This window comes from Staurois parvus, unplaced genomic scaffold (assembly GCF_062004578.1).
Source record: "Staurois parvus isolate SC_StPar_1 unplaced genomic scaffold, SC_StPar_1.0 ptg001812l, whole genome shotgun sequence".
NCBI lineage: Eukaryota > Metazoa > Chordata > Amphibia > Anura > Ranidae > Staurois > Staurois parvus.
The window spans coordinates 96,549-122,901 of record NW_028319608.1 but is presented as its reverse complement, the minus strand read 5'-3'; the positions used below and the strand labels follow the sequence as shown (position 1 = coordinate 122,901).

Here is a 26,353-nt window from a genome sequence, read left to right as displayed (position 1 = left end):
GGTATGGATGTCAGATGTGTCCAGGCTCGGACATCCGTCCCTAATTGCAGGTAACCGCTTGGTGGGTGGACACGTGAACAGCGACAACTCTCATCCTGTCATTATTTTGTACAGGCTGAGTGGCCACCGCTGTTTGCATATACCTGTCATCCCATCCATAAGAATCAGCTGATTCTTGCCCGTAGAACCCGTGTATGAAGGTAATCACCCGTGAGAAGGAGGCCGGGTTGCTGACAATTCAGTTGTTGTTTTTAAAATTGTTTATAACGATATGATTTTCTGATCTGATGATGAAATTGTCAAACATGCCTTAGAATAGAAGACGCAATGAGCAGACCACTTCCTCTGACCTATATATCGTTACACCCGGCCTCATGGCAGCTAAGATTTACCGGCTCGTACAAGCTCTTCTATGGCTTTTCAGCCACATCCTTTTTGTTCTCCCAGCAGAGGCGTTCAGCTCTGATTATTCACCTTCGCTGGCCGTTGATGTCAGTTTGGCTGCTATGGATTTTATTAATCAGACAAAATAAAACAATCTGGAAAAAAACAACACTTTTTATGGTACCGGTTTATATTAAATACACATTTCCGTCAAAATACACATACAAAGGGAATAGAAATTCTGTACAGATTTCATTTTAAAATACATTTTACGGTACATGGATGAGCCACTCGGCCGCCATTTTGTTTACGACAAGAGCAAGCCAGAGGCCGGTCTCACAGTGGATCTTCACAGACTGTTCATTGAAAGCACCAAGTGTCTGCCATGGCAGGATTAGATATAAAGAGAAGGGACGGAAAATAATTTTTATGTGCCCCAATCTGACTACACAAAACTGATATTTCGGTTGTGGATGCCGCTGGGTTGAATGACTTTCTTGCTGTTGGTGTTTCTGATCTTAGTTATTACTGTTGCATCCTTGACATCTGTGTGGGCACCAACTAAACAGGCAAACAAGTACATCAAATGAGGCAGTTTTGGATAGAATGGGGAAGGACTCACTGTTCTATATACAGGAAGGTGAGCGTTGTCACCCTGTGGCAGGAAGTGTTAGCTCGGGACAGAAAGTGTGTTAGGCTCTCCAAAACTGGATTTTTGGCAGGATCAACAGTTTTTTTTAATGACATGAAGGGAGAAATCAGTGTTGGGCAGGGCGGACTAACCATTTGGAAACTCTGGCACTGCCTGAGGGCCTGGGAACAGTAGGGGGCCCCATGAGATGCCCCTGGTACCTTTTTCATAGGCTTTTTTGAGTTTGGGCAAGGACACAGGGGCCCCATGATCCCCTATTGCCCGGGGGCTCCATGAGTTGTCAGTCCGCCCCTGGACAAGAAGTGTGCGGAAGACACAGGACAGCTCTGAATTTCCGACATGATCAACAGGTATTTTTGCTTTTATGAAACATACACCAAAACACTTTGAATGATGTATTTAACATATAAAAAGTTCGTTGTTGGTGTTCACATACATTGTAACAGCGATTTCCAAGACGGGAAGTGATATCCGCGACATGCATTTTTTTTCTTTGTTGGTGTTGGAGATTTTTCGTTTACTTCCTGTCTGGTGAATTAATTGTCACAAGACCAGGAATAAAGGGAAATCTCTCTATTGGAGCCATGGATAGCAATAAAAACCCGTTATCCTTACCTGTGCCATCCAAAACCTACAGAAAAAAGTTGTGGCTGGACATGCGTGTTAATTTTTAACTTCGTTCTTTGTTATAGTGAAGATTGAGGATCAGATGACTTATTTGTGTTGAGTTTATGTTGGTTGGTGATTATGAATTGTTCCTTGCTTGTTGTTGGTAGTTATCCATTCATAGGGTGGTACTTTAGCTTAGTAAAGTCTTTTTCTTGCGGTCTTTAGACTTTGGCCACTCTTTTTTGACAAGAAAAATCCATATTGTGGCACCATGAGTGATTAGGACCTCATCTAACGATGACCGCGGTCTTTGAACCGGTAATTTTTTCCTTCAGTTCCCAAATAATCCATTTGGTGATTCCGTTTTCCATCAAACCAAGAAGTCAATAAATTAAAAAGTCAACCGAGCGGTTTTTGTCATTCTAGCATTGACCTGAAAAGTTGTGTGTGATTGGACAGCTCGGTTGTCCTGTGCTGCAGCTCCAGCATGGCGGCTGTGTTGGGATACTGAATGGCGGCTGTCTTAGTTGCCATGGCCAAGTTTTTAAGCAGGCCGCACAGTTGGCTGCTCTTGTAGAGAACGTCGTTGCGGGCTTCGCCGACTTTCACGTCTTGGCACAGCAGGTCCACCAGCTTCTGCCCAACCATGATGATGAGCTTGCCGTGAGTTATGAAGACCTCTGGGGTTTCGTGTTTGCTCAGGCTGTCGCTGAAAACTCGGATGGCCTTCTGGAGGGCGCCAAAGTAAAGATAGCTTTCGTCAGAGAGAGCCAGCTTCTTGATAGAGTCTGGTTTTTGGACGGTCTCTGGTTTACTGGGAGGTACCGGGGGATCCTGAGGAGGAAAAATATGGTATGAAAAGGCTTTAAGGCCACTGAACTTGAGGCATATCGGGGTAAAATTATTTTCGTTTTTAGTTTTATGATACTGGTACTGGACTGGGAGCAGCTGGCACATACTCTCAGCAGCTTTCTGTGAGGCTGAGTAAGGTGCTGGTCCAGGCTCCTGGGTGGATCCCGACCATATTGTCGAGATATTTCCCCAACCTTGTCCGGCTTTGTGACATCAGCTGAAAACTGGTCACAGGAGTGCAGAACGAGCTGCATTCCTGGGATCCATAGGAGAAGTACAGCCAAACGAGCTTTGGCTGTACTTCCTTAACCACTTCCTGTCCGGCCCATGTATATAAACGGCCGGACGGGAGCAGTGCAGGGGCAGGTGACCATTTATAAACGGCCTCCCCGCTCCCTGCTTGTGCGCGCTCCCTGGGAGTGGAACACCGATCGTTGTACGGGACCTCTGTGTGAGGTCCCGATCATGTGATCACTGATTGGCCAAGAGTAGTAAGCAAGATGTCATAAATAAAATAATAAATATAAAATAAAAATGTAAAAAAAAATGTTTAAAAATTATAATTTTTGGTTATAAACTACCGTATTTTTCGCTCCATAAGACGCACCTGACCATAAGACGCACCTAGGTTTTAGAGGCAGAAAACAGGAAAAAAAAAATTCTGAACTAATGGACTGCAGACATAGTACAGGAGATGACCAGAGACTGCGGACACAGTGCAGGGATGACCAGAGACTGCGGACACAGTACAGGAGATGACCAGAGACTGCAGACATAGTACAGGAGATGACCAGAGACTGCAGACATAGTACAGGGATGACCAGAGACTGCGGACACAGTACAGGAGATGACCAGAGACTGCAGACACAGTGCAGGAGATGACCAGAGACTGCAGACATAGTACAGGGATGACCAGAGACTGCGGACACAGTGCAGGGATGACCAGAGACTGCGGACACAGTACAGGGATGACCAGAGACTGCGGACAGCACAGGGATGACCAGAGACTGAGGAGACAGCACAGGGATGACCAGAGACTGAGGACACAGTACAGGGATGACCAGAGACTGAGGACACAGTACAGGGATGACCAGAGACTGCGGACACAGTACAGGGATGACCAGAGACTGCGGACAGCACAGGGATGAGCAGAGACTGCGGACACAGTACAGGAGATGACCAGAGACTGCGGACACAGTACAGGGATGACCAGAGACTGCGGACACAGTACAGGAGATGACCAGAGACTGTGGATAGTACAGGGGATGACTGCTGACCTTTGGGGAGGTGGGGAGCGGGTACCTGAATTTGACAGATACCCGCTCCCACTTCCGCGTAGTTGTTCTTTCATCTTACCCGTTCCTCGATCCAGCCGCGCACTGTCTTCCGGGCTTCTGTAATGGCGCTCGGCATGACAGCCGGGTGCCCAGTGCGCATGAGCGAGAAGCACTTGCGCTTTGTGATTGGTCCGGCGGCTTCTGGGATCTGTCATGTGTCCCAGGTGCCGCCTTACCATTCACAAAAAGCACCGCTTCTTGCGCATGCGCACTTGGCACCCGGCTGTCATGCCCACACTACAGAAGCCGGGAAGACCGCGCCGCTGGATAGAGGAACAGGTAAGATGAAAGAACAACTCCACGGAAGTGGGAGCGGGTATCTGTCAAATTCAGGTACCCGCTCCCCCCCCTCCCCAAAGGTCAGCAGTCATCTCTATAAGGTCCCGCTGTAGAGCTGAGCGGCCGGCCCGGTATTCTGACACGGCGGCAGTGGAAATACCGGACCGGCCGCTCCATATTCGCTCCATAAGACGCACTGACATTTCCCCCCCCTTTTTTGGGGGGAAAAAAGTGCGTCTTATGGAGCGAAAAATACGGTAATTTGGGTTATTTTTTTTTCTTTTTTACTAAAAAGATAACGAAATAAATTTTGGCCAAGATTTATGATGAAATATTATTTATTTACAAAATTTTATAAGAAAAACACCTTTTTTCTAAATTTTGGACTTTTTCATTTACATAGCAAAAAAAAAAACAAAATCCCAGCGGCGAATAAATACCACCAAAATAAAGCTTTATCTGTCTCAAAAAAATGCTAAAAAATTAATATGGGTACAGTGTTGCATGACCGCGCAATTGTCATTCAAAGTGTGATAACGCTGAAAGCTGAAAATTGGCCTGGACAGGAAGGGGGGGAAAGTGTCCGAACTGGAAGGGGGGGAAAGTGTCCGGATTGGAAGGGGGGAAAGTGTCCGGACTGGAAGGGGGTAACAGTGTCCGGACTGGAAGGGGGTGAAAGTGTCCGGACTGGAAGGGGGTGAAAGTGTCCGGATTGGAAGGGGGTGAAAGTGTCCGGACTGGAAGGGGGTGAAAGTGTCCGGACTGGAAGGGGGTAACAGTGTCCGGACTGGAAGGGGGGGAAAGTGTCCAGACTGGAAGGGGGTGAAAGTGTCCGGACTGGAAGGGGGTGAAAGTGTCCGGACTGGAAGGGGGGGAAAGTGTCCGGACTGGAAGGGGGGGGAAGTGTCTGGACTGGAAGGGGGAGAAAGTGTCTGGACTGGAAGGGGGAAAGTGTCCGGACTGGAAGGGGGTGAAAGTGTCCGGACTGGAAGGGGGGGGAAAGTGTCCGGACTGGAAGGGGGGGGAAAGTGTCCGGACTGGAAGGGGGGGGGAAAGTGTCCAGACTGGAAGGGGGGGGAAAGTGTCCGGACTGGAAGGGGGAGGAAAGTGTCCGGACTGGAAGGGGGAGGAAAGTGTCCGGACTGGAAGGGGGAGGAAAGTGTCCGGACTGGAAGGGGGAGGAAAGTGTCCGGACTGGAAGGGGGAGGAAAGTGTCCGGACTGGAAGGGGGAGGAAAGTGTCCGGACTGGAAGGGGGTAACAAGCGTTCATTTGTCTTCTATTGTGGGTTGCCTATTGTGTGGAAATAAATGATTTGTTTTTATTGCTGCACTTAGATGGCGCTGCTTCTCTTCTTTTTATGGTTCACACAGAATCTCTTTTAGCTCTTTTTGAATCGGCATTGTTGGATAATCCCTTAACCACCATTGGACTAGATGGACTTTACTTGTGTAGTTTATTTACCAACCAACAAATAATACATCTGGTCTTTCTCCTCTTAGTGAACCAAATATCTCTCTCTGAGTTACACAAACCGCACTCACTTTTGATAAACACGTAAAGCTTTTCCCTGCGGGATCTTCATTTGTGTATATCTGAGAATCCGGCTTTAACCATCCTTTTCGCTAAAAGAAAAAAAAGGAAGTTGGATTATTGTTAATATCTCTGCTCCATTAGGGGGCGCTGTTGTTTTTTTTTGCACATACAATACAACACATGATCCGGTGCGCATATACTGTACATATGGTATCATATAGAATTATTATTCAGTCTTTTGCAGAAAACGTAGTTGTCAGCGTTTGGGTGAATGTATCATTTACCTCTCTTCAGGGCTGGTTTTGCGTTCAAGCTGCTGCATTGGTGACAACTGCTGCATCTTTTCAAAGTCCTCTTTTTTCTAGGAAAGAATAATACATTGGAATATTGAACTTTGATTTTCAATGATATGAGAATGAAGTAGAAGAAAGATGTCTGCTTTATCTACTAAGCACCAACCGTGACACACATGCTACAGATTTCTATCAGTGTGCCCCCCCCCCCCCCCCCAGTGACATTTGAATGGTCTATACCAGTGGTCTCCAAACTGCAGCCCTTTACTTGCTTTTACCTGGCCCATGGATCACTGCTTCATTCACTGACACCAACGAAGGGGCACAATTCCTCCCAATGAAACCAATGATGGGGCACTATTCCTCCCACTGACACCAACGAAGGGGCACAATTCCTCCCAATGACACCAATGATGGGGCACTATTCCTGCCACTGATACCAATGATGGGGCACTATTCCTCCCACTGATACCAATGATGGGGCACTATTCCTCCCACTGACACCAATGATGGGGCACAATTCCTCCCAATGAAACCAACGATGGGGCACAGTTCCTCCCAATGAAACCAATGATGGGGCACTATTCCTCCCACTGACACCAACGATGGGGCACAATTCCTCCCAATGAAACCAATGATGGGGCACTATTCCTCCCACTGATACCAATGATGGGGCACAATTCCTTCCCAATGAAACCAATGATGGGGCACAATTCCTCCCAATGACACCAATGATGGGGCACTATTCCTCCCACTGATACCAATGATGGGGCACAATTCCTCCCAATGAAACCAATGATGGGGCACTATTCCTCCCACTGACACCAACAATGGGGCACAATTCCTCCCAATGAAACCAATGATGGGGCACTATTCCTCCCACTGACACCAACGAAGGGGCACAATTCCTCCCAATGACACCAACGATGGGGCACAATTCCTCCCAATGACACCAACGATGGGGCACAATTCCTCCCAATGACACCAACGATGAGGCACAATTCCTCCCAATGACACCAACGATGGGGCACAATTCCTCCCAATGAAACCAATGATGGGGCACAGTTCCTCCCAGTGACACAAACAATGGGGCCTAATAACACCAGAGATGGGGCACATTCTTTCCAATGACCCCAGTCATGGTGCACAATTCCTCGCTTTCACACCAGTGATAGGGCACAATTCCTCCAAATGACACCAATGGTGGGGAACATGGTGGATGGTAGCTTCGATTTTAGCATGGATCATAGCCTGCGTCACCTTGTTCTTGACTGCTACTGTGCAGAAGGAGGGAGATTTCCATGACTTGGCTATTATCTGCTTGACGGTCGTGGTGACTTGTAGGAGGAGTTTGAATTGTGGTTTAGTGATGCCATGAGGGCGCAAGTTTAGAAGCGCAACTGTCAGGTCGGGTGTGAGCAGCTTTAAACTTAGCATTGTTTAACCCCATCACGCCGGATCGTCCTGGCGTGAAGAGGAGTTTCCTGCACTGGGAGGTGGACGGGGCGGGGCTTAGTGTCGTGCCGCCATAACGTCACGGCCGGTCACATGATCGGGAAAGGTCCTGATCGAAAGATCGGACCGGGACCTTTCCGTGAGTACCGCACCTGCGTGCTGGGAGCGCGCATGTTTTTTGTTACATGAACGCAAATGTGCGGCCGCTCGGCGTCTAGGCCCAGATGCCGGGAGGTCGCACATTTGCGTGCGGCCAGCATGAAGTGGTTACGCATTGAACAGGTTTGTCTATAAAATCTCCAGATTTAGATGTTTCCTGTTTGCATGGAGCATTGCTCAAATGCGTGCCAACTAATATAATCATAGTAAAGACCCTTGAACGCAATTGATCAATCAAAAGCAAAAAAAATAGAAAAATGCTCTGAACAACATTTAGTTTATCGAACTTGGTGCTGGATAGCTGGAGAAAAAGACATCTTTCTGATTTTTTTTGTCATATATGTCAAATATGCTGCCTGCAAATAGACAATTTCCATAACCAATTGTTTTTGAGAATAGAAAAAGTACTAACCTGCAGGTATACATATCCACTGTCTTCTACAGATTTCTGTTTTGGCAGCTGGTACTTCCTATCTTTGCTTTTCTCCTCTCTCCGGTTTATAGAAAATTCCTGAAGGACCTTTGTGTCTGGTCGTGTTGGTACCTGAGGTTTCTGGGGCACCACATGTTCCTTTACAGATTTTTGCTTTTTCTCTTCTTGCTTTTTGAATAAAAGCTTTCCGTTTGCAATGATGATGGACGCAAATCTCTTAATGTCTTCTGGAATTGTCCTGGCTACCATGACAAACTGGTCAAGGTCATCCGGTGTCGTGCGAGGTTTGTCAATGACCAATGCTTGCAAAGACCAGTTGCAAAGATTAATGCATTCTTGATTCCTGGAAAGAGTCTGGAAAGAGTCTGAGAGAGTTCGCAATTGGTTGTTGATCCTGAGTTGGATGTTAACGTCTGTTAAGTGAGCTGTATTGGCTTTGATGGTCTGGGCAAAGTCTATGAATTGCCTCAACGTGGAGACGATGCTGGTAACAGCTCTGTGAATGTCCTCAAGGTTTGATTCCATATTCTCCGGGAGTCTCCATTTGCTGCTCACGAAGATCATAAGACTTGCGATGGAACTGGACACCCGTTCTTGCAGCTCAGTTAAATTCTTGATAACCACTTTTGGCTCTGGGATCGGTTCGCTTGAGCTGTCTTCAGAGGTGGACATTGTAACAGACTCGCTAGAAACGGTTGATGAAGTAGACAAAGTGCTGGTTCGGCTTTCAGAACTTGACACAGATAGCCTGTCGTATTGAGGCTTATATAGAGATGGTTTGTTGTCTTTTGGCAGCGGTGGAGGGATGTCATAAATCCGATCATTGCACACCACCAAGCTGCTCACTTCCATTTTTGGTGGAGACCCAATGGCTAACCCTCTTGGGATATCATAAACATTTTCCTTGGAATCAATCTCCATCTTCGGTTTAACAAAGCTCGATGAGCCTTTTCGTAAACTTCCATTCTGATACGAAGGGTAAACATCACGAGAAGCTGGAATGTCATAAAGACATTGGCTAGCCACTGTTGACTTACTGGGTGGCACATCGTATATTTGACTAGATGGGCAGCTACTCTCTGTTTTGCAATGCACGGGCCCATATCGACTTGGTGGCACATCGTAGACCATATTTCGATCCATGGATATCTTTCGGCAGTTGGGAGTTAAAATGTTTCTCTCTGGAGACAAAGGGATATCGTAAATCCAGTCTGATTTGCGGGGATTTGGTAGGGTGTTGTAGTGGCCAGCAACAGGTGGTGTGTCAGTCCTGTTTCTCTGAACCAGCGTTCCAGTTGGTGGAAAATCGTACACCTGAAAGGGATATGGGTTGGTTAGTATATGCTTTGAAACACTTTGTATGTTCCACCAAAGAGATGGCATATAGTTCTCATAAAGCACATATCAGAATTAAAGTGTTACTAAACCCAAGGACCCTGCATTCACTCTATCTGCTCTCCCACAGTACACACTACATGGAAATGCTATTATTTTAGTAAATATAAACTGCTAAACACCTTTTTTCATCAGCAGTTAGAGCAGTCATGTGACTTCTATCAGTGCTCAGCAGAGAACATGATAATGCTTGTAGGAGTTTTCTTTCTGCTCTAGGAGAATGCAGAACCCCTGACCTCTGTATGTATTGGCGCTGTGCTGTTCATATGCACTCACCCAAGAAAAAAAAACAAAAACCTCTCTAGCAATACACACCAAACTGAGCATGTGCAGAGTGTCTCCACACAATATGTCTTATCAGGAGATAAGAGGGGGACACTGGAAGAAGGAGAGGATCAGAGAAGTCAGGATCAAACTGTATTTTACACAATGCAAAGGATTAACCCCTTAGGTTCCACAGTGAGTATAGCAAGCATGCTTTACTGCATATACAGACTGATTGTACTGTTGTGGGTTTAGTTACACTTTAAGAACATGAAGTCGAATGATCTGAAGTCTCTGTAAGATATCCAATATGTTAGGTGGGTATTTTGCACAAACTGTGGAAGCTGTGACTAGAAAAAAACATAAGTGAAGGGTAAAGTACTAGTCAACAAAATTGTCCGTGGGCTCCCTGCAGCTAAACCTTCTCCCCATCACTGATTTACCACACCTTGTTCTGCATTGTGTCATTGCGCTGAGATGGCTGTCTTGGTACAGGCAGGTCTTTGCTTCCTTACGTCAGAACATCTTCCCTGAGGACTTATGACTGATAGAGGATATGTTCAAGAAACAGCAGGAGGGGTGGTGGAAGCACAACTCCACAGAATTAATAAGCAGAAGCAGGGAGATCCTTGCACTGCAGGGTTTCAGCTACAACTTCCTCTCCAGCAAGGAGAACAGTGAGCAGCACGGCAGTGACATCACCAAATCTCAATCCAAATCTGGTGAGACAGTCAAAGGCAGCAGACTGATAACATCGTCTCAGTCTAGGCAAAGCGAACGACTGGAGCTCAAGAACTGTTTTTTTTTTATTTATACTGTTGCTGTATATTGTGCCATATCAGGAGGTAATTAATGCAGACTTCAAATGTTATTGAAATGTTCACTTTAACTTACATTGGAGGCATAGACTTTGCTCCTTTCTGGTGTGTCTGGACTTGATGGGATGTCATAAATTTGCTGTTGTTGACTTTGCTCCATAGTGAAGTGAAATGGCGACCGCCCATTGACTGGTGATGGCTGCAAAAAAAAAATAAGAAATCTAAACAAAACCATAATGAAGATTCTTGCAAGTCTATCTAACCTTGAGCATCCATTAATTAAAGTAGAACCTCTACCCAAGCAGTGAATGGAACTTCTTGGTTCCTTTCCATATTCTCTGTATATTATTATGGGCTAGTCCTGGGGGTGGGCAAACTTTTTGACTTGAGGGCCGCAATGGGTTCATATATTGGACCCGGGGGCCGGACCAAGAGTAGATGAATGATGTGTATGTGTCATCCATAGTAAGTATAGTAATATTCCCCCATAGTAAGCATAGTAATTAATCCCCCATATAGTAATTCATCCCCCATAGTAATTCATCCCCCATATAGTAATTCATCCCCCATAGTAATTCATCCCCCATAGTAATTCATCCCCCATAATAATTCATTCCCCATATAGTAATTCATCCCCCATATAGTAATTCATCCCCCATAGTAATTCATCCCCCATATAGTAATTCATCCCCCATATAGTAATTCATCCCCCATAGTAATTCATCCCCCATATAGTAATTCATCCCCCATAGTAATTCATCCCCCATAATAATTCATTCCCCATATAGTAATTCATCCCCCATATAGTAATTCATCCCCCATAGTAATTCATCCCCCATATAGTAATTCATCCCCCATAGTAATTCATCCCCCATATAGTAATTCATCCCCCCTATAGTAATTCATCCCCCATATAGTAATTCATCCCCCCTATAGTAAGTGCCCCGTGTCAATTTACTTACCTTTGCTCCGCGCGTTCCTCTCGCCGTGTTCCCGCGCCGTTCCGGTCTTCAGGGCGGACTGAGAGAGGAGCCTAGCTCCCCTCACGTTCGTCACGCTGCCCAGCCTACACATATCCTGACAGCCAATGTATCACGCTCCGCGGGCAGGATTAAAAGGTCTGCCGGGCCGTAGTATGCCCATTGCTGGGCTAGTCACTGGGGGACCAATGAAATGTTAAGGATGGTCCTTATAGAATCACTCCAGAGGACCCAGGAAATTCAACTCACAGCAGAGAACTAGGAGCATGTTGAAGGTGAGGAAGATCTTACCTGGGTAGAGGAGGGTGTCGTGTTCAGCTTGGAGGGTAGGACATCGTATAGGTCTGTCTTGCTTATACTGGAGGCCTTTGAGGCTCGTGGGAGGGTGAACAAATGCTGTAAGCCAAGAAAGAGACAACAAAATAATATGAATTTATTGTTATGGTCTCGTGGAGCCATCAAAACAAGTCTATCTATTCAGTCGTATCCGACCCTTGGCGATTGCATGGACTGTCACTCGTAAATTACTTTTTCCATGAATTCTCTTAGCAATTATTTTACAGGATAGGTTGCCAGGTCTTTCCCCAACCCCTACCATGCAGGAGATCCCGCATGGCCAGGGATGAAACTAGGACAATTTAGACAGGAGCCAATTAACCTACCAGCATGTCTTTGGAGTGTGGGAGGAAACCGGAGTACCCGAAGGAAACCTACGCGAACACAGGAAGAACATGCAAACTCCATGCAAGAGGCGCCATGGTTGGGAATTGAACCCATGATTTAATTATTGCAAGGCAGAAGTGCTAACCACTGTGCCGCCCAATCAAAACAAGTAGCTACGCGTAAAATTACTTTTCAAAAGCCTACTAAATTTATGCAGAGGTGTCCTCTACTACTTAGATAAATGTCGGAATACAAGGTGTGCCAGGAAAGAATATTGTAAATGTTTACTCCGCCAACTCCAGCCCCAGTGCCACCCCCAACTGTGCCAGTAGAGGCAGTTTTCGCAATTGGGCTCGTGGGTGGCACTGCCCTGCTTACATTAGCAAAGCACATGACCACTTTTAAATGGCAATTACAATTTTTGGAACATGGATGTGGAAAAGTTTCAGCAATTAATCCAAAATGAATATGTATAAAATGGAGTTCATAGAGCGGGGACGTTATTTTCCATTACAAGACCAACTTCCTGTGCAGTAATTCTGCAAGAGCACAATACTAGTGGTGGTTGATGCCTCTGTAAACCCCGGTACACATCTATGCGGCCGTGCGGGCCACGTTTTGCACAGGCACCAGAGCCCATTCAGTCAGCCCCGTGACATGCAGGGAAGAAGTCCCTGCACTTCTTTGGAAAATGCAGCCTGCATGGGAACCTTGGTTCCCAGTACAGTTGTGGTTTCCAGTGCGGGCGGCGTGCCATTAGAATTAATGGCACCCGCACACGGGTCCATATTTCTCTGTGCGGGTGGTGCGGATGCACGGAGTTTTGTGCGGATCCACAGCGGCACCACCCACACAGATGTGAACCTAGGGTAAATATTCTAGGCAGGGGTGGACTGACCATTTGGAAACTCAGACACTGCCCGAGGGCCCGGGGTCAGTAGGGGGCCTCATGAGATGCACCTGGTACCTTTTTCATAGGCTTTTTTGAGTTTGGGCAAGGACACAGGGGCCCCATGATCCCCTATTGCCTGGGGGCCCCATGAGTTGTCGGTCCACCCCTGATTCTAGGACAATGGGCTCCACAGCAAAGTCACCCCAGGCTCCGAGCAGGTGTGAAGACTTTTCTGTACATACTTTCAGTAAATTGCAGTTTAGATTTGCTGCTACTTTAAAGGCTCGGGATTTTGGGAGCTCAACATTGGAGGCTTAAACAGCTTGTTCCTCACAAGATCCAAAAAACAGGATTTCTATAAATAAAACATTTTGCTGACTGATGAGGAAAGCAGGACAGGAATGCTTCTCTCCCAACACTAAGCCTGAAGTGGAGAGGCCTGTGCACCGTCCTGTTTTTGGCTCCTGTTGGGGACGTAACCCAGCTGCTCCAAACAGCTGAATATGTCGGGAGCTTAAACATTTGTGTCGTAGAACGTCCTGGAGCATCGGTTCAACGAGGCACTCATAGTACGGTACAGAGGTTACCGTTTTAGCCCTTTTGTGTTTTCAGAGAGCAGGCATCTTGCGCTATCGTAAAGTTGTCATAGTTCGGTTGAAATGCAACAAAAAGACCAAAATTTGCATCCTCAGACTCTAAAACCACAACAGATCCAGAAGAAAGCAGCTTCAGGTTCACCAAATGGCAAAATAAATAAGTCGCCTGTTTTTATACGTCACCCAACCGGCTGGATGGACAGGGCGTCGTTGAAAAAAAATGCTGAAAAATGTTACCCAACAGCAACAGAGCAACAACTCGCCCATCTAGGGATCCATTATTATTATTATTATTATACAGGATTTACATGGCGCCAACAGTTTACACAGCGCTTTACAATATAAGGGCAGACAGTACAATTACAATACAAATACAGATTACACCAAATGTGGCACATAGGCTGAGTGGGGAGAATTCACCATTGTGTTGGAGGGGTTGTGGAGGGAGAGGCACGATGTATCATACATGGTGGGAGTGCCCAAAAATACAAGAATTTTGGGAGAAAATAGTGCACCTGATTTGTAAGATCACGAAAATTGACGTTATATTAGATCCAGAGACTTGCCTTTTTCACAGTACAGAGTTATCAGTGAATAAATATAAGGAATCTGGTATATGGTATTATTTAAATGCAACAAAAGGTCTGATACCCAAGTTCTGGCGGAGGTGCCGAAAGTAGAGGATTGGGTGAGTAGAGTGGACCAGATATGTAGGATGGAGAAACTTTACCATATGAATGAAGATAGGATGGGGAGATATTATGTGAGATGGAACAGATGGGAAGAATTTAAGTGAAATGTGGAATATATGGGGGTAATGTAAAATATTATGAGTACACCTCTCTCTGTTATATGGAAGATGTGGGAAAACGCAGAATGGGGGGGCTTGATTGGTAGATAGGTGGTTGGGGGGGGGGGGATAGAGACAATTAGGGGAATGATAATTGTAATAAAAATATGCGAATGTTTTTAAGAGAATAAGGTTGTATAACTTATTTGTTTGAAAATCAATAAATATTTAAATAAATAAAAAAAATACAAATACAGGAGGATTCAGAGGAGTTGGCTTGTTAGACCTTACAATCTAAGAGGGAGGGTCAAGAGATACAAAAGGTAATAACTGTGGGGGATGGACTGATGGACAAAATACATGTACGGTTGTTAGGTGGGGGCAGGATAGGCCTCTCTGAAGAGATGAGTTTTCAGGGATCGTCTAAAAGTGGACAGAGCTGGAGATAGCCAGACACATTGGGGAAGGGAGTTCCAGAGGATGGGAGCGGCTCTGGAGAAATCCTGAAGGCGAGCATGGAAGGAGGTGACAAGGGAACTAGAGAGCAGGAGGTCTTGGGAGGAACGAGGAGAACGATTTGGTTGGTATTTTGAGACCAGGTTGGTGATGTAGCTGGGGGCTGAGTTGTGGATGGCTGTACAAATTGTTGTAAGGAGCTTGAATTTTATTTGTTGGGTGAGCGGGAGGGATTAGCAGAGAGGGGTGACAGACACTGCATGTCATACATGTCAACAGGAGTATTACTCAATCCTGCACAGAAATCACCCTGTCGGTGAGTTGATACCAGTATCGGGGTTGCTTGTGTACCATAAAGTGTGGTCCACTACAAAATGGAACTTTGCTGAAAAAGTGAAGTCCTGCTGGATTGCATCCTCCCCCAAGTCTATAGTTACAGGGGTTATTTTTGGGTGGGGGGGACGAGTAATGATTTATATTGGTACTTGCTCCCACTTCTACAATCCTTGTCTAGTCGAGGATGCTGTCCCCTACTGCAGCCTTCTAGGTCACATGACCCAGGAGGCTTTAGGACCATCCACCTAATGCCATGCGTGCTTGCACATTGGGGAGCCAGCTCTGGTCCCTCAGGAACCCTCAGCCAGCTCCAGTATCCAAGGTGGCGGCACCAGGGACCCACAGCGGTAAGAAGAGCCAGCTGTATGAAGCCCAGGCACTGGTAAGTACAGTATTTGTAGCTGCTATCTTTTAAACAAGAAAAAAAACAAACTGAAGTTCCTCTTTAAGAGGGATTTCCATTGGAGAAAAAAGTTCTTTGTTGTTCCTCAGAGGCACGTGGAAATTCCCCAGATAACCATCCTTCAGTATTATTTCTAATTATTATTAACATCCAGCTGTTGTTTATGCATTTACAAACACATCAAGACTTTTTTTTTGTTTTTGGAGGAACTTTCCAAAAGTTGGCTAGGCCAAGCTTCTGTGGAAGTCTATTCTCCAGTTTCACATACATATTTGTATGTGGTCACCACACACTGCTTCAATGAAGACTTGGTGACACCTGTCCCCATATCCTTACCTGACTGGAAGAGCTGTTGGCTTTATCATAAAATATTTGAGCAGGAGATGACAGTGGAGTCTGATAGATGTCCCCAGATGTTGTCTTGTGTGTTGGTGGGGTGATGTACAGGTTCTCCATCGGCTCATACATAGATCCAGGCTCCGTCTTGGGCGTGGAGGGTACCTGGTAGATGTTTTGCTGCCTCTGCAGCCGCCTGAGAGAGTTATAGTTGAAGTGTGTGGAAGGATAGTCATGCTGCGGGATGGTGAAGAGCTGAAGACGATTGGCTGGAGCGAGGCCTTGGCGCCCGTGTAGATAGCACCGCCACCAACCTTCGCTGCCGAAGATGTTCTGCTCCAACACAGTCAAGATGTCCCCTTTACGGAAGGCGAGCTCATCTGAGCACTCGGCCTTGTTATCGTACATCGCTTTGGCCAACATGTTCTAAGGGAGAAAAACGGTGTTGGGTTAGTTTATGGAACTGGATGCTGAGTATCCTCAGACTAAAGTAATGGAAGACCTTCTAAACCTGATAGTGATTATTAGTGAAGCTTCATTATATGATTTGTACTGAAAGTTTGGAGTTTAAGTGATACCCCTTTATTGGGCGACCTAAGATGCAAGATTTCAGGATAACTTGGATCCCTTCCTCAGGCTTTATACGTATTCGTTACAAAGGGGTCTAAGTTATCCCAAAATCTGTAATAACCCTACATACCCAATGAAGGGGATGACTTACACTCCACATTTTCTGCATTAATCAAGGGCTAGCACGGTACAATACTACTGCTAGGGTGGTTCATACCAGGGGTCTCCTAACTTTTCCGTACGAGGGCCACATTGTATATTTTACAAATATCTGCGAGGTGAAAAAAATATAGAAAAATGAAACAACCAAGTTTAAATAAATGCTTTTTTTTTTTTTAATCAATATGATATGATTTAGAGCAACAAAACCTTCAGTAAAGCAATGCAGAGACACTCCAAGTAAACTTAAGCCCATCAGAGTTCCCACTTACATCAGAGTCCTTCCTGCACGAGAGTTCCCGTTTATATCAAGGTCTCCATCAGAGTCCCTCTTACATCAGGTTCCCCATCAGAGACCCCCCTTTCATCAGGGTCTCCATCAGAGTTTCCCATTACATCAGTGTCCCCATCAAAGCCCCCCTTACATTAGGGTCCTTAACAGTGTCACCCCTTACATCAGGGTCCCCATAAGAGTCCCCACATACATCAGAGGGCCAGATAAAATCTTGCAGGGGATCCGATTTGGCCTGTGGGCCTGGGTTATTCCAAAAGTATCTAAGCGTCTTCATCAGACTTTCCTCTTACATCAGGGTCCCCTTCAAAGTCCCCCTTTACATCAGCATCCCCAACAGATTGCCCCCCCTACACCAGAGGCCCTCCTCAAATCAGCGTCCCCAACAGTCCTCCCTTTCATTAGGGTCCCCAGTTACATCAGTGTTCCCAATAGATTCCCCCCCTACATCAGGGTTCCCAACAGTGTCCCCTCTTACTTCAGAGTCCCCCCTTTCATCAGGGTCTCCATCAGAGTTTCCCATTACATCAGTGTCCCCATCAAAGCCCCCCTTACATTAGGGTCCTTAACAGTGTCACCCCTTACATCAGGATCCCCATAAGAGTCCCCACATACATCAGAGGGCCAGATAAAATCTTGCAGGGGATCCAATTTGGCCTGTGGGCCTGGGTTATTCCAAAAGTATCTAAGCGTCTTCATCAGACTTTCCTCTTACATTAGGGTCCCCTTCAAAGTCCCCCCTTACGTCAGCATCCCCAACAGATTGCCCCCCCCCCCTACACCAGAGGCCCTGCTTACATCAGGGTCCCCAACAGTCCCCCCTTTCATTAGGGTCCCCAGTTACATCAGTGTTCCCAATAGATTCCCCCCTACATCAGGGTTCCCAACAGTGTCCCCTCTTACTTCAGAGTCCCCCCTTCATCAGTGTCCCCCATACATCAGGGTCTCCATAAGAGTCCCCTCATACATCAGACGGACAGATAAAATCTTGCAGGGGACCAGATTTGACCGTGGGCCTGGATTATATCAAAAGCATCTAAGCATCTCCATCAATGTCAACTCTTACATCAGGATCCCCATCAAAGTCACCCCTTGCATCAGAGTTTCCATCAAAGTCCCCCGTTACATCAGAGTCCCCATAAAAGTCCCCCCATACATCAGGGTCCCCATAAAAGTCCCACCTTACAACAGAGTCCCCATAAAAGTCCCCCCATACATCAGGGTCCCCATAAGAGTCCCCTCCTTACATCAGGTTCTCCATCAGAGGGCCAGATAAAATCTTACAGTGGAACAGATTTGGCCCACAGTCCTGGCTTATACCAAAAGTATCTGATTCCAATTCTCTGAGATATAAAGTTTCAAGACGTCTTCTGCTGCTACATAAAACCATATTATATATGACTTACCAATCCCGTAAAACTAATGCAGTCTACTTGTCCCAGAGCTAGCCATGCAAAGTAAGACTTTTGATTGGTTAACTCTTTCCCATTGAGGAGAGTGAAATCAAATTTCTTGGCAATACACAACAAGCGTTTATCACTGGAACAGGTGCCCCTGCTGGAAGAGTTCCCCTTTACTTCCTGTTCTGGTGACAACTGCAAAATTCTGGAATCCCTATCACTTTCAGTTCTGGTGGCAACACCAGGACACATAAAGAGAGTGAAGTTACCAAACGGGGACACAGAGAGCAATAAAAAACAGTTCACAATCATTACCTGCAGAAGGTATTACGTACATGTAATCAGGGAAGAGCTCATGTTCAACCTGAACCCAGCCTGGTCACTATTCGGCAAAGAACTTGTCAGATTTGGCCAGTTTTCCAGCCGAACCGAATAGTCCAGCGGATGCAGCTGGAAGTCTGCCATTTAGCAGCAGTATCACGTTCGCCACTAAATGACAGATACCTGGCAGCTTGTTTCAGGAAGGGATTCTGGGTGACATCATTGACTAAATATGGTCATGGCTGTATTTGGTCATTGACACCAACCAGGTCCCCCCCCAGCTCTTTACATTCCAGCAGCAGCAGGAAACTCTCATTTGCGATGGGAGTGACTGCAGGGCAGCATTGTTGTGGCGTAGGGAGAATCAAGCCAATGACCGCTCCAAACAAACTTCTTGCGAGTCCAAAGTCTAACCACTTGCTGACTGCGTAACTGGAAAATATGTTGTTACTTTGCAGCTTAATACCGGGGTCATGGCTGCAGCTAGATGCGTAACCTCAATATTACAATTTTACGATAAAAGTGATCCAAGTGGCTGATTAGCCGCTGGATCACTTTTAGAAGCGGCAGAGGAGGGGTGTGGGGGGGGTTTACCCACGCCCCCACGCTTTCTAGTGGTTCTCGGGCTTGCCTAGCTCATCGGAAAGCACGGGAACCGATCCAGCGGTGGCCACGGCTTGCCATAGAGACAAGCAGACGAAAGATGGCCTCATCTCTATGGCCTAGGAGGTCAGGAGCGATGTCATTACATCACGTTCAATGTAAACTAGGCCTTTTTTTAAAAATATTTTTAAAAGCATCAGATCAATGTTTTTTTTTTTTTTTGATCTGATGCTTTCCATTGTAGAGGAGAGATGTAGAGCTTTACTGATCCCAGATCTCCTCAAAAAGAGGACCTGTCATGCCTTATTTCTATCACAAGGGATGTTTACAGTCCTTGTGATAGGAATAAAAGTGATAAAAAAAAATGAATGGGACAATGTAAAAATATGTCATAAAATAAATAAAAACATTTTAAAGCGCCCCTGTCCACCCCGTGCTCCCACACAGTGGTGAACGCATTCATAGCTCACATATGTAAATGGTGTTTGCGCCACACATGTGAGGTATCACCGCGAACGTCAGAACAAGAGCAATAATTCTAGCTCTAGACCTCTTCTGTAACTCTAAACTAGTAACCTGTAAACACTTTTAAAACATCGCCTATGGAGATTTTTAAGTACTGATGTTTGGCGCCATTCCACGGGCATGCGCAATTTTAAACCATGACGCGTTAGGTGTCTATTTGCTCGGCATAAGATCATATTTTCCAAAAAAATGGGCTATATATCTTTTTTTAATTAATAAAATATATTTTTTCCAAAGAAATTGTGTTTGAAAAATGGCTGACCAAATACTGTGTGATATAAAAATTGTAACGACTGCCATTTTATTCTCTACGGCCACTATAATGTTTGAGGGTTCTAAGTAATTTTCTAGCATAAAAATACATATTTTTTTTTTTTACGTGTAAACAAAAAGTGTCAGAATAGGCCTGGCCTTTAAAGCGGAGCTCCACCCAAAAGGGGAAGTTCTGCTTTAAGAACTGCTCCCCATTAAGGATTGGCACCTTTGGGGGGTGGGGGGAGTGGGTACCCGAATTTGACAGGTACCCGCTCCCACTTCCGGTCCGATCGCCTAGTCGATCGTAAGCGGAAGGTGTCCTCCCTCCCTCCCTGTAGTCTTTTGGGACACGTGACAGGTCCCAGAAGACTACAGGACCATTCAGGAAGCTCAGTGCTACTCGCGCATGCGCAGTGGGTACTCGGCTGTGAAGCTGCAAGCAGTCACAGCCGGGGTGCCCACACTGACGATGCCGTCCTCCTGGAATACAGGACGGCCGGTGAAACAGGATGCGGGGGAGGGACCGAGGGACAGGTAAGTGGCTGTATTTTATAAGTCAGCAGCTACAGTTTTTTTACTGCTGACTTTTATTTTTTGACAGGTGAGTGAAACTCCGCTTCAACAAAGGACAGTGCAGTCTCTGGCTGGTCTGTTACCTTGGAGAAAAAAAAAGCGAGAGGCGGGAGGAGCAGGGGAGTGATTTGCCATCCTAGGCTATGGGGCTGTGTGTTTCTATTGATGCACACAGTGTAGGGAGTCAAAACTTCAGTCTCTGCATGCATGAGCAATGCAAGGAAATCACAGGCGCATGCAACCTGCAGACCAAAAGTCCATAGAAAGTCTTAATGAATGCTGACTTTTATTTTTTGACAGCGTGAATGGAACTTCGCTTTAAGTAACAAGAAGAAAGCGAAAGGCAGAAATTGGGGTTTATTTACTAAAACTGGTTCGCTCAGTACCCGGTGCACCTCTGTATGGGAGCCAATCAGCTTCTAGCTTCAGCTTAGGCTTCAGCAATAAAACCTGGAAGCTGATTGGTTTCTATGCAGAAGTGTACGAGATTCTGAGTGAACCAGCTTTAGTAAATACACCCCATTGTGTTTTAAACACAAAGTGAACGAGGGTGTCAGGTCCTGATATTTATAACTACAAATACATGGAACTGCTGATATCGAGCGAATTTGGCTGCCAGTTCACCGTTCGACCGGAGTTCATCGTCAACCTGAGCTGAAATGACAAGCATGTGGTCGGGGAGAGAACAGTATGTTAAATAGAAGCAGATCTGCAATACGGAGGCACATGAAACTCCTACAGGAACTTTGAAGTAGGAAAATAATTATTAGCAGACCTTTCACCGAGTGACACGGTTGCTTTCTGTTCAAAACAAACCAAGCGTGTTAAAATCCTGATTGCACAATTCCACTCGGGCATCCCGAAAGCAGCAGGCTCTGCGCTCAGCCTCTCCTGGAGGTAAAGGAAGCCCGTCACCGGCTAAAACCGGCCCAAATGGTGATATCAATGACTAGAGGTGCGTATAGAGTGCAGGTTTTGTCCAAAGCTGGGGCGAACTGACCATTTGGAAACTAGGGCACTGCCCGAGGGCTCGGGGTCAGTAGGGGGCCCCATGAGATGCCCCTGGTACTGTTTTTATAGGCTTTTTTGAGTTTGGGCAAGGATACAGGGGCCCCATGATCCCCTATTGCCCGGGGGCCCCATGAGTTGTCAGTCCACCCCTGGTCCAGAGTCCCGAAATATGTTTACCCCAAAAGCTTAGGTCTTTCCCCTCTCGCCTTCCTGCCCTACTCATTGGTCCAGGGATGACCACCCCAGCCAAGGTGCACTACAGATTTTGGTACTTCTAGGTCTCTATACTGGATGGAATTAACCTTTCTTGTACTGGTCTAAATTTCACATTGCCCTTACCTAGCTATGGAGGAGCAACGTTGTCACCCCAGGACGGGAGTACTGTTTATTAAAGTGTAAGCCCTGGAAATTCATTTCTCTTATATGCTAGTTTTGGTCTTTGAAACTGTTAAAGTTTAATTTCTTATCCAACTCCTTCCCTTCATATTAAAGGGGAAAGTGTTCTGTACCCCTGTCCTAGGGTGACAACATTGCTCCTTCATAGATACAGTGCAATGAGTGAGGGTTGTCACCCTAGGACAGGGGTCTCCAAACTACAGCCTGTGATCCACGTCCGGCCCATTACAAGATTGTATCCGGTCCGGTCTGCATCTAGGGTGAGTGCCGTATCCTCAGTGTGCACTGATTGAGTATTAGGGACAGCAGGGGTGCTTCCGCTGTCCACTTCTGATGTAAGAGGGGGCTCTGATGGGGACCCTGATGTAAGGAGGGACTTTGATGGGGACCCTGATGTAATGGAGAACTTTGATGGAGACCCTGATATAATGGGGAAAGTTTGATGGGGACCCTGATATAATGGGGAACTTTGATGGAGACCCTGATATAATGGGGAACTTTGATGGAGACCCTGATATAATGGGGAACTTTGATGGGGATCCTGATATAATGGGGAACTTTGATGGAGACCCTGATATAATGGAGAACTTTGATGGAGACCCTGATATAATGGGGAACTTTGATGGGGATCCTGATATAATGGGGAACTTTGATGGAGACCCTGATATAATGGAGAACTTTGATGGAGACCCTGATATAATGGGGAACTTTGATGGAGACCCTGATATAATGGGGAACTTTGATGGAGACCCTGATATAATGGAGAACTTTGATGGAGACCCTGATATAATGGGGAAAGTTTGATGGGGACCCTGATATAATGGGGAACTTTGATGGAGACCCTGATATAATGGGGAACTTTGATGGAGACCCTGATATAATGGGGAACTTTGATGGAGACCCTGATATAATGGGGAACTTTGATGGAGACCCTGATATAATGGAGAACTTTGATGGAGACCCTGATATAATGGGGAAAGTTTGATGGGGACCCTGATATAATGGGGAACTTTGATGGGGACCCTGATATAATAGGGAACTTTGATGGCACCCTGATATAATGGGGAACTTTGATGGAGACCCTGATATATTGGGGAACTTTGATGGGAACTTTGATGGGGACCCTGATATAATGGGGAACTTTGATGGGAACTTTGATGGGGACCCTGATATAATGGGGAACTTTGATGGGGACCCTGATATGGGAAACTTTGATGGGGACCCTGATATAATAGGGAACTTAGATGGGGACCCTGATGTAAAGGGGGCTCTGATGGAGAGCCTAATATAAGGGGGGCTCTCATGGGGACCATGATGTAAGGAGTGACTCTGATTGGGACCCTGGTGGAGAGCCTAATGTAAATGGGGTTCTCATGGGGACCATGATGTACCATGGGGATTATGACCTAATGTAAGTGGTTGGGGCTCTCATGGGACCATGATGGGAAGCCTAATGTAAGGGGTGCTCTGATGAGGACTGTGATGTAAATAGGAGGCCTGATGGGGTCCCTGATGTATATGAGCTCAGATGTGGACCCTGATGTAAAGGGGAACTTTGATGAGGACCCCAATGTAAGGGGGCTCTGACAGGGACCCTGATGAGTGGGGAACTCTGATGTATGGGGGACCCTGATGTGGAATTTTTTACGGCCTGTAATTATTTGTAAAATTTGAAATGCAAAGTTTGGAGACCCCTGCTCTAGGACAGGATATGTGCTACTGACAGGTGAAAATATGGGAAAAAAGGAAAACGAATGCAGCCCCCACATCTGAGAACTGGTGAGCTGTCATATATATGATTGGTTTGCTCTCACGTTCTATGTGTTCCAATATGTGCGCTCACTGTAAATAGATCACAGGTTCCCTTTAGACCTTCTAAAGATTATTTCCACCGATAGACAAATCTTTACCGTCTCGGGGCAACAACATCGACAGAAAAATTTTCAGAATGTCAGCAGAAAAAAACAAAACAAAACTGGAAAGTTGTTTTGGGACGCTGGGAAGGAAACCTGAACCTCCTGTATTTTTACCCTCAGCATTTGCTGTACGGAGCAGCTGGTTTAAAGGGAAAATGACTCCTCAGCTGATAGCATGGAGGGACCTGTGAACAATGGCTCCTTTCACACTGCCGGGAGACGGTCAGCAGGTCCTGAACCTACAGCTGTCACCCACAGACAGCAGATCCCACTTCTGCCATGATGGCCACTGACTGTTTACTACTGACCCAGTCGACTGAAATCTTCCTCCGCAGCCCTATAGGGAATCTGTACACCGCTAAGTTTTATATATACTACATTCCCAAAAGTATTGGCCCCGCCCTCCAATCATGGGATTCCAATCCCCTCCATGGACACAGGTGTATACAATCCATCCCCTAGGCATGCAGACGGCTTCTACAAACATTGGTGAAAGAACGGGTCGCTCTCAGGAGCTCAGTGACTCCAAGCGTGGTCCCGTGATAGGTGGCCACCTGGGCAATAAGTCCATCCGTGACATTTCCTGGCTACTAAATATTCCACGCTCAACTGTTAGTGGGATTATAATAAAGTGGAAGCAACTGGGAACAACAGCCACTCAGCCACCAAGTGGTAGGCCACGTCACATGACAGGGCGGGGTCAGCGAATGCTGAAGCGCACAGTGCGCAGAAGTCGCCAACTGTCTGCAGAGTCAATAGCGTCTGCAGAGTCTCCCTACACTGTGTGCATCAATAGAAACACACAGCCCCATAGCTTAGGATTGCAAATCACTCCCCTGCTCCTCCCTCTTTTCCCCCCTTTCTTCTCCAAGGTAACAGACCAGCCAGAGACTGCACTGTCCATTGTTAAAGCGGAGTTCTACTCACCCTGTCAAAAAATAAATGTCAGCAGCTACAAAAACTGTAGCTGCTGACTTTTAAAAAACAGGCACTTACCTGTCCCTCGGTCCAGGGGTGTCCCCTGCAGCCTGTTTCACCGGCCGTCCTGTATTCCAGGAGGCCGACATCTTTAGTGTGGGCACCCGGCTGTGATAGTATGCTGCTTCACAGCCGGGTACCCACTGAGCATGCGCGAGTAGCGCTGCACTTCATGAATGGTCCTGTAGTCTCTGGGACCTGTCATGTGTCCCAAAAGACTACAGGGAGGGAGGAATGTTGGACACCTTCTGCTTCCGATCGCCTTGGCTATCTGACCAAAAGTGGGAGTGGGTACCTTTTAAATTTGGGTACACTCTCCCCCCCCCGCCCCCCAAATCCTTAATGGGGAGCAATCCTTAAAGTGGAACTTTCCCTTTTGGGTGGAGCTCTGTGTGACGGGAGTGACTTTGGGTGGGGGCCCATGGAACACAGCTCACTTTGGAGAGGTGGGGAGACCCATGTCTCAGCTCCCCATATCCCTATTATGTGTAAGTCACCCTGTGCCTGTTAGGGGTACAGAGTGATCTGTCCTAATATTGGGGTGGGGGGTTGTTGACTGTTTAATGTCATGTGGTTGCATCTCATTGTTCTATTGTGTGTCTTGCTTGGTAGCAAACTATTATGGGATGTATGTGTTTGTGCATTGGCTTGACGGGGGGGTGTTTCCAGCAGCCCTCCTGATGGGACTGTCTGCTGGTGTGTCTGTTGTTACTAAAGGTAGATTGCCCCACCCTGTGTCATTATGCAGGGAGGGGGGGTTGTTCCCTTGAGTGTATATATCTTGTATCTATTTATTTTATTATTTATTTCAGGTACTTATATAGCGCCGCCAATTTACACAGCGCTTTACATATATATTGTACATTTATATCAGTCCCCGCCCCCGAGGAGCGTACAATCTAAGGTCCCTAACTCACATTCATACATACAAGCACTAGGGACAATTTAGACAGGATCCAATTCACCTACCAGCATGTCTTTGGATTGTGGGAGGAAACCGGTTTACCCGGAGGAAACCAACGCAGGCACAGGGAGAACATGCAAAATCCAAGCAGGTGGTGCCGTGGTTGGGATTCGAACCAACAACCCGAGTACTGCCAGGCAGAACTGCTAACCATTTAGCCACTGTGCTGCCCTATGTAAGCTCAAGTTAAGACGTAATGAACACAAATGTTTACCTTCAAATCAATTGTGTTGGAGTCTACCTCCTGGTTTACTTCAAGACTGGTGGCGTCTAGTCTTGTATGGTCAGCTGTGGTGTCTGTGGTCGGCGTTTGGACGGGGAAGCGGGAGTCTAACGGAAGTACCCAAGCGCAGTGTGGGGTCGGTTCCGCTTTAACTCTTTCCTATGAAGACTGGAAGTTCAGGGAAGCAGCGCCAAGAGAGCAGAAGCCAGCAGCAGCATTGAAAGTTCTGTTAACTAAGAATTGTAACAAA

The 26,353-nt window shown here is 46.3% G+C and overlaps 2 protein-coding genes across 3 annotated transcripts in view; one reads left to right on the top strand and one right to left on the bottom strand.

The window, feature by feature from the left end:
- Positions 1–26,353, top strand: part of AURKA (aurora kinase A) — a 127,813-nt gene that overhangs the window by 5,288 nt on the left and 96,172 nt on the right. The gene's annotated exons all lie outside the window — the stretch shown is intronic.
- CASS4 (Cas scaffold protein family member 4) overlaps positions 541–26,353 on the bottom strand; it is an 82,247-nt gene continuing 56,434 nt past the window's right edge. For both annotated transcript variants that reach the window (XM_089664017.1, XM_089664019.1), the window contains exons 2-8: positions 15,918–16,343; positions 11,737–11,841; positions 10,542–10,664; positions 7,968–9,302; positions 5,934–6,009; positions 5,657–5,739; positions 541–2,479 (exon numbers count right to left, since the gene is read on the bottom strand). In XM_089664017.1, the coding sequence (XP_089520143.1) occupies positions 2,063–2,479; positions 5,657–5,739; positions 5,934–6,009; positions 7,968–9,302; positions 10,542–10,664; positions 11,737–11,841; positions 15,918–16,343 (2,565 nt within the window). In that variant the 3' untranslated portion in view covers positions 541–2,062. The remainder of the gene's footprint in view (positions 2,480–5,656; positions 5,740–5,933; positions 6,010–7,967; positions 9,303–10,541; positions 10,665–11,736; positions 11,842–15,917; positions 16,344–26,353) is intronic.